Source organism: Mercenaria mercenaria, unplaced genomic scaffold (genome assembly GCF_021730395.1).
Source record: "Mercenaria mercenaria strain notata unplaced genomic scaffold, MADL_Memer_1 contig_3138, whole genome shotgun sequence".
Classification (NCBI taxonomy): Eukaryota; Metazoa; Mollusca; class Bivalvia; order Venerida; family Veneridae; genus Mercenaria; species Mercenaria mercenaria.
In genome coordinates, this window is record NW_026461251.1 from 66,208 (window position 1) to 75,396 (window position 9,189).

At 35.0% G+C, this 9,189-nt stretch overlaps 1 protein-coding gene across 1 annotated transcript; it reads right to left on the bottom strand.

Annotated features, from left to right (window-relative positions):
- Nucleotides 1-1,925: 1,925 nt before the first annotated feature.
- Nucleotides 1,926-6,300, bottom strand: LOC128552774 (uncharacterized). Its single transcript, XM_053533837.1, has 5 exons — nucleotides 5,589-6,300; nucleotides 4,310-4,546; nucleotides 3,891-4,137; nucleotides 2,401-2,625; nucleotides 1,926-2,287 (listed from the first exon to the last, which is right to left on the bottom strand). Exons 1-5 carry the CDS (start codon nucleotides 5,892-5,894, stop codon nucleotides 2,004-2,006), a joined length of 1,299 nt encoding a protein of 432 aa, XP_053389812.1. The 5' UTR covers nucleotides 5,895-6,300; the 3' UTR covers nucleotides 1,926-2,003.
- Nucleotides 6,301-9,189: the final 2,889 nt, after the last annotated feature.

The window sequence follows — 9,189 nt, forward strand, 5'->3', positions numbered from 1 at the left end:
TCAAAATCTGATCATCTCGAGAGATATAAATTTAAGTACATGAAATATTTTTTGTCTTATACTCAATTGATTGACTTTCAAAGAAGCAGCAGCTTGACCCAAATTACAGTTCGTAATTTTGAAAATTTAAACTAGTTCGAACTCTCCTATTAATGTATATTATACAGTATCTCGTAAGATATACGAGGGATGTTCGAAATGAATTGCTTATTTCTATCTAGAGACTTCAAATTTTAAGTTAGCCCAAAAGGGCTCATTTCATGCCCTCGAAGTACTCCCCCGTGGCTAGAAATGCAAAGTTTCAGACGATGTATCTACTTCTTGAAGGCGCCACGGTACGCTGATTTGGGCACAGTAATAAGATACTGATGAATGGCAGATCCAAGTGCCTGTCGGGACTGGTATTTCCGCCCAGCAAGGAATGATTTCAATTTCGGAAACAAAAAGTAATCACATGGGGCAAGGTCTGGGGAATACGGGGGGTGAGGCAAAACAGTTACTTTTTCTTTCTTCAAAAACGCCGTAACTATTGCGGAGGTATGAGCGGGGGCATTGTCATGTAGAAGACGGACATGTTTAAAACCAGTGGCAGGGCGTCGTTTCTGATAATACTTTTTCAGTTTCTTCAGTACTACGTCTTTGTAGTACTTTCCGGTGATGCTTTTGCCCTTTTTCATCGGCACTTTTATTGCGACTCCTTCACCAGAGAAGAAGACTGCATACAAAACCTTCTTTGCACTCAAAGAACGTTTGGCAATTATTGGGTGTTTGCTGTGTTTAGTGGCCCAGATCTTATTGCTAACCTGTCTGACGGGCTCAGAATAATGGACCCAGGTTTCATCACCTGTAACGACATTGGCAAACTGCTTTTTGTCATATTTTGGAAACATTTGAAGCAGCTTTTTGGCCACTTTAACCCGTTGCCTCTTTTGCTCATCAGTCAACAGATGTGGCACCCATCTAGCAGAAATCTTTCTGACTTTCAAATGCTTCTTTAAAATAAGGTGAACCGTTGATAGTGATATGCCTATCTTTCGTGCAATATCACGAACTGTAAATCTGGCATCTCCTTCAATGATTTCCTTTATTTTGGAAACGATTTCTTTACGAGATGCATATTTTGGCCTACCTGATTTCGGTGCATTTTTGATGGACTCTACACCAGACTCAAATTTCTTTTTCCACCGCCGAACTGTGTCATAAGACACACAAGAAGGTCCATAAGCAGTAGAAAGTTCAGTCATCAGCTGCTTCAAAGAACAACCAAGTTTTGAGCGAGCTTTGATGTAAGCCCGTATTTCATCTTTCTTGTCGACGCTTCTACCAACCATTTTTACTACAGTGGTCAATGATTGCGTGTATTCAAATGGCAAATTTTATGTCTTACACTTAGTCTAATGTACATTTATACACCGTTGTGTAGGTATTGAATAACCCTAGACAGGTAGGTATTGGTTTTTATCGTGCCCCACGTGGATATCGAGCTAGAGGACAATAAGCAATTCATATCGAACACTCCTCGTATTACTGGTACCTATAAGACAAATGAGCAACCAGGGGAAAAGCAAGCCATATATGGTATTATTTTAACACTTTTCCCCAGCATACCAATGATGAAAACAGTGCGTTATATTATACACGGCTTTTGACGGAAATAATGTATCACTATTTACATGTTTAGGCCGTTCCTTTGGTGAAATTAAAACAGATCTTCAAGAAAATATGATGAGATATTATATATCTTTCTAATTTGGGAAATCGTTGCATGACAGAGAATGCTATAACGGAAAGTTATTGAAAATAATTAGGTGTTCATTTCTAATAAAGTACATAACGGGATTCTGACGCTTGCCATGAAAGCAACAGAGCAAAAACATTAACCAATAAGAATGAAAAAAAGCACTTTCATTCATGAAAACCAAACATAACAGTAGCTGTTTTATTATCTTGAAAGGCAAAAACTTTACATTAAAGCTCAATTTTATCTGTAGATACTTTTGAAATTAGAGTTTAGTGATTTTAAACATCTTTCTATGTATATCGTCAATCTTTTTTGACATTGCTTTCACGTCCCCTTCAACTTGAAGAAGTATTTCCAGCCCTTCAAGCTGATGTATGAACCGCGAACGAACATCGGGAAGACCTTGTAAATTTTGTCCTCGCAATGTGTTCTGAGATGGTATGTCAGCTGAACAAGCTGATGTCTCCGACAGTGTCAACGAAGGCATCTGAGGCGCCAGGCTTTCTTGTGGACGAAAACTTTCATCTTCATATTCTTTAACCATTTCTGAAAGTAGATAAAGTCATTTCATTTGGTATTTTCATTTGACGATATAGCCTGTCAAATGTAATAGGTTTTACATGTACATAGTTGTAATCAAATATATTCAGTCTACAAACCTGTACATAGTTTTGATTCATAACTCGTGATTCTCTCGAGAAGTTTTTTTGCGTCATTAACCCGAGACATATTCATCCAGTGAACTAGAATATTTTCGCATAGTTTTCTATCCAATTTTGAAGACACTGTCACATCTGATTCAGTTTCCTGAAGCTTTGACAGTACTGCAGACAAATCTACCTCTAAAATGTCACCAAAACTTTGGGTGCTACACTCTAGGCTCTCTGAAATGGAAATTGAATAATCGCGTCATATTTTCAGGAAGCGCTTAGCCAGAGATCGGGTCTGTTAGGCTATATTTGATTTTTTTTTCTCAGAAAATCTCCTTAAGAAACTTAATCTACACAGATAATCGGATTACTTGTATAAATTGAATATACATATACTTTCTTTTCCAAAGGCGATATGAGCTAATAAATGAGGGTCAGACTTACATTTTAAAAATCTATAACTGTCCCTGATAACTTTGCATTTCGTTCCGTGTTTCAATTCGTTTTTCTAAAGAATAGCAAATGTTAAATGTTTGATCCAATTTCTACGTAAACAGGAGAGTTTAAGGTTATAGGATTGTTTTAATTCGTGTAAATTACTACATTTTGTCTGTGAGTGGTATTGTGAAGGTTCATGGACTTCAGATTTAACTGAAATAACATCGAAGTTTAAGCCTGACAAAATAGAATGAAAACTTTATGCCCTACATCATTTTCTCAATCCCATCCTAAGATGTGGCAACGTATATATATATATATACATGTATATCGCAGTTTAGGGTATATCCAAAAAAATGTTTATGTTTCTAGAAGTTATATTAGAGTTCTTAAATTTCCAGTAAATGTGTGTGACGATAAAATTATTGTTCAGAATTCACTTTAGGTCGTACGGATAGTGTCACTGAACGCAACATTATTTGATAAGACCTCTTTATAAATACGGTGTTTGTTTCGAATTGAAAAGAAATGTCTGTTGACGTCTGTCAGTTATTTGGCAACAATTATAAATATGTGTGTATTTGTTAAGGCATATGGAAATCAAGAAAACACAGGTGAACAATGGTGAGTTATAGTCTGAACAGAAAATTCAGGTTTTCTTCATGGCGCATTAGCGATTCAAAAACAATCAGAAATCCAAGAGAATGGTATATTATAATTAATCGGCACGCCAGTACTGAAACAGTCCGTGGTAGAAGGGTACCGAAAATGGACAAGTAACTGTTAGATTTTATAGCTATTAAAATTAGATTTGTCATACCCATATACTTTTTAGTCAGAATTTATTAAGACTGTCTAAATATGACACAGATTCAGCGGCTTAAAGGCGCGTTTGTTATCAGCCGGAAACACAATGTATATTGAAAACACCGACGAATTCGTTAGTTTAGACGCCATGATGATGCATCTATCATAGTTACTCCTCAAAAGGAATTGACTTATATACCTTAGTACGTGAATGACTTAAGGCACACAAATGTACATGTGCGTAAACAACATACCACATTTGTTAACAATTCTTGTAATTGCGGTTTCGGTTGCTAACGGAAGTTCAGTTATGTCCATATTTTCGTCTATACATCGCCTCAGGTACTTTATGCCATCCGTTATGACATGTTGGTCTGTACGGTCCGATGTCAAAACTTCAAGCAGTTCCTTTTCACGACTGGGATTTTTAGTTGCATTCATGTCAATTTTCTTGAACTCTTTCAAAGTATTAAGACTGTCTTCAAACTCTTTACACATTATCTTTAAGAAAGAAAGTCTACTTAATTATTAACGAAATACACGAATGCAAAAAAAAATATTCTATACAAATATTTAATTGAATGATAAGAGAAATGATTAAACTGAATGAACAAAATATTGTTACAAATATTGTTACAGAGACAAATAAAAGTAGTGAAAAGATAACGAAAACCTCGTAATTTCTGATTTTTGATTCAGCATTTGCTCTTTCCTGTGTATTTGTCTGTATTGCATGTGTAAGTTTGGTAGTCAGTTCCTCCAACTCAGCGACCAGCTTTTCAGTGTTTCCTTCATCCTGCACTATTGTGTTATCGTCACCAATTTGAACATTTCTCGGTGCCGTTATTGACAGATAATAGGGATTATTGTGCAAAATCATTTCAATCCTTTCCGACTGCTGGCTTTTGCTCTAAAACGTAAATGATTGATACAATGTAGGTAACAATGTAGGTAACACACTGAGAAAAAAGAACAGCTAATCCGTCATTTGGTACTTTGCTACTTAATAGAATAACAAAATTACAACAAAATCAATCTAAGTAATTGTACAAGTTCACACATGTTACAATTACGCAGTAAACTGTCTGGAATTTACATTATCAGCGACAAACATCACGAGGGAAGAAAATGATGGCAAAAACGAAACAATGTCCATTTTGTGTTCTGTCGGAAAAGAACTTTAAATATTTGGGTGAAATCTAAACCAATTTAAACAATAAACCTCCCTATTCTTATAAAAAAAAGTATTCATCCGTTCTCTTAAAGCACAACTTTAATGAGTTTTTTGTGACTTTAAAAAACGCAATAAATGAAATATGTACCGTTCCGTGATAGATTTACGATATTTTTAAAGTTTTGATGTGTTAGATCTATATAGATCTAAGAAATAACATATCCCAGACAGTGATTTGTCGTTGAATAAAATCATTGTTTGGAGTTTAGATTCGAAGGATTTATATCACGCGCAAATCAAATCACTGTTTGGGGTATATTATTTCGATTCTAACACGTTGTCCAGGATTATTATGTACGTCCTTACCGATATCCATCAAATATTAGCCTGATTTCTGTTGATTTCTTTTCCAGCGCGCCGCTATGCCGTCTAACGCCAATGTGTAATAATTGTAACGTCAGAAAAATGAATTGTTTAACAAATAATCAAGGCCTTCGCACGAGTGGTTTAATTATTCGCATCCGAACGACTGCTCATATTTTATGAACTGATAAACTATAGGAACAGATTTCTTAAATATACAGAGCTTGATCTCCTTTTTTGTTTAACTGGAAATCAAATCAAGCAATGTTAGAATGAATATTATATAATAAAAACAATTTTGCAATTGTATTGACGAAACAACATTGATTTAAAAAATGTTACACCTAGATCTATGTGTAATATATTTAACGGATACGAACACAATTAAATAATACTAAGATGTTAAAAAACATACATTTAAAGTTTCTTTAAGTTTCTGCCGCAATGCTATGCTTTCTGTCTCCAAGTCTCTATTGGTTTTATTTGCGTCTTTCAGTTCCTGCTGCAAACTAATTCTTTCGTTTTCCAAGTCTTTATTGGTCTTAAGTGATTCTATCAGTTGCTTCTGCAAATCGATTAATGTTGTTGTCGTCTCTGTAGCGTTCCGGTTTGATGATTCCAACTGAATATTCAGTTTTGATGTTTCTTCCAAATATTTCACTAGTTCCTGTTCCATTTTCTTTCTAGGCATTTTCTCTCTATGTGGCCAGATATCTTTCATACTAAATGTACGGGGTAGTTCCTGTTACATGTGTTCATCGCCAGAAGAAAATGAGGTCGATGAAGGATGTCCTTTATCTTTGTTTGCAGGCATTTTACGACCTTCTGCCATTGCAATATTTCTTCTAATTTTCCTAAATAACTGAATTCATTTTAATGTATAATAATATACCTTTGCTTCTGTTTTCAAAATATTAGGTTCTGAATCGAATCAGACTAACTGATGACGTGATCGTAAAACAGGACAAGTTGTATATGTTTTGGTTGTTCACATATGTTTAATTTAGTCCGAGATCTTATATTTATATTATACAACTACTTCAGGTGAATTTTCAAATGCAGATTAATAATAAATTATGTAATACTTATATTCGATAGTTTCCACTGTGAAAAAAGATCGAACGCGTTCAAAGTCCATTTTATAGAAATGATTTGGTTTATTGTATTAATCGAATGTAATAAATAGACCGTTTATACGCAGACAAAGAAACTGCTTATTCAGACATTACAATATTATCTCAAGGTTGTATAAACAGGTTTTACATTACAAATTTTCTTACTAGTCATATCAAATAACGAAATGTTTATAATCGCTCTAATCTAAATAAAAAAGATAATGGAATTGTCACGTTCATATATATTTCCGAATACTGCATTTGTGGCGTTTATGTGTGTGTGAGTATACATGTACATGTGTATACATTTGGAATTCTTAGCAATTTTGGTAAAGGGTCATCAAAGGAAAATTTCTATGAAATTATTTGAAATTCGGTCTAACAATGTTTCATTATATGTTTGTTTGTTTGTTTTGCGATAAGTGCCGTTTTTCAATAGTGTTTCAGTTATAAAACGGTAAAAAGTTAACCCAGCCTGGAGAGTACGTTGATTCAGTACCAGTACTTAGTAACTACCACTTTCTCCATACAAATCGGAGGCGGAGGACAAATGATTTCAGACAATGTATTCTATCGAATCGCTATGAAGCACATACGTCTCATTCGAGGTTCTGAATTCACGATCCACCAATACATAGATACGAACTCTCCCTATTGAGTTAAGTTTCTGGTGGGCTTGGTTTGTGAAGAACAAATCTTTCAAAGTTAAAACTATATACAAGTGTGTGGAACAGTAACCACGTCCCACAAATCAAAAGCAATCTTGGAAGACGGTCGCCCAAGGAAGAAGATGTGACTACGCAATGTAACGACCAATTTATGACCAAGCGCTGTATAGTTTTAGCTAGTCCAACCCGTTGCGTAATTACCACTTTCATTTCATTTCAATTTGATATCTAGGTACACTGCTTGGGTTAACTTTCTATAGTTTTATAACTTAAACACTATTGAAAAACGGCACTTATCGCAAAACAAACAAACAAACATATATTTACACATTTGTACTATAAAGGAGTTTCAAATTTATTACAAATAACTTCAGTTTGCACATCAATGTAAATACATTAAACGATGCATATATGATTAATATACACTTATTGAACAGTTTGCCGGTCAGTAGTCAATAACTATTGCCCGTGGTCCGAAGGACTGGCAGACCGTTGAAAAATGTGCATTGCATTTCACCGAATTCAGAAAATTAACGTGTAAAGTAGCTTGAACGGTTGAATCACTGTCATAAGAACTTTACTTTAAAAGAAAATGCAGAAAACGTGATTTGAATTGTATCTTGTTTTTGAATTTTCATTTTGGTATAGTAACAATCTATAAATGGCGAAGCAAACTAAGGATAAAATTCCGATAGCAATTGGCTTGTACCAAGAACGCGGCCTCCCTGACCTTCCCTAAACAAAACCATACAGCCGTGTATCATAAAAATAGCAACAATAATTGCTACCTTCAAGCTATGTACACCAACCCGCCTAGGATGAACAAGTGGAATTAATGTATATGCTATAACTAATTGAGAATGAGTGATAAATTAATGACGTACTTAATTCTTCACTGACATTGCACTGACGATACAACTGATGTTGCTATTTAAAAAAACTAACTCAAAACATTTTTAAAAAATTATATAATTATGAGCGAAAGGTATACATTAAGCCAGCATTACTAAATATAATTAGTTATTCAGAACTCATAGTTCAACATACAATATTTACAAAAGGACAAGTTTGCACTGTGCTTGCTTACCAGAAGGCGAAAAAAGTGTGTTTTTTTATTTGATACCTTTTCGTTGTTTCGTGGGCAAAACAATGAAACAATAACAAGACGACAAATTTAATGTGCTGTAATTGGAGCGTAGCAACTTCGTTCTTTTGCGTTTTCCGCGACAGAGCGGCGAGCTAAACATGGTCTTTTTGTGTTTTCGCGGGCGTAACATTGACAGAACGAAAAAGCGAAATGACGACGAAAACGTCGTCTCTTGGCGAGCGAAAAGACGACAGAATGAAAAGACGACGTTGGCAGAAATTAGCCACCAGATACAGCTATTTGTTATCTGGTTATTACTTGGACAGTTTAGTTATCAAGTACGAATTGTATAACATTGTGAGAAAAGAAACTATTTTAAGACCGAGATCATGAACAAACAAGAGCATTTATTGATCGATGAGGCCACGATCATATTGAATAGGACAAGTATTTGCACGATGGGGAAAATATTTCATGATGGACCTGTCAATTCTTTACTTATGGGTGAAACAGGTCTCATAAGCGTAAATACGACTAGCTTCTACTGATTATAAAACATACCGTACGATTTGTTGTGAATCAACTGTTGTTGTACTTTTAGTAGTTCAACCGCCACCCTTGTTTAAGAGCAACATTTAAAAAACACGTTTTTTTTTCATCCTCAAGTAATAAGTAAGTAGACTCGCCCAGTTTAATCAATCTAGACGCATAATCTACATAGAGCGCTTACTTCACCCGATTTACATTCGGAACATTTTCACGCGTTTCGGGCTTTATCGTATGTTTAACATGGGATTTTTGAACCGTCCAAAGATGTTGGAAATGTTTGTCTCATTGTTTGTTTTTTTTTTAATAAAAATGTTACTGCTTTCATTGTCTACCACTTTTTTCCACCCTTGCCTGAAAAAACAGTTATGAATTTGTACACTGTTCAGACAATTGTGCTCTGTTGAAATTTAACCAAACACAAGTTTACCTGCATAAACAGAAAGCATGATATGTCACCATGCGCGGATCCAGATGGGGGGTGGGGACCGGGGGTCTTTAAAAAAGGAAAGAAGACAAGAAGGAAAGAAAATGTTTTTCGAAAAAGGCAACATTAGGACTGCATGTAAAGTATATGCGGCTGCTGCTACATACGACCCC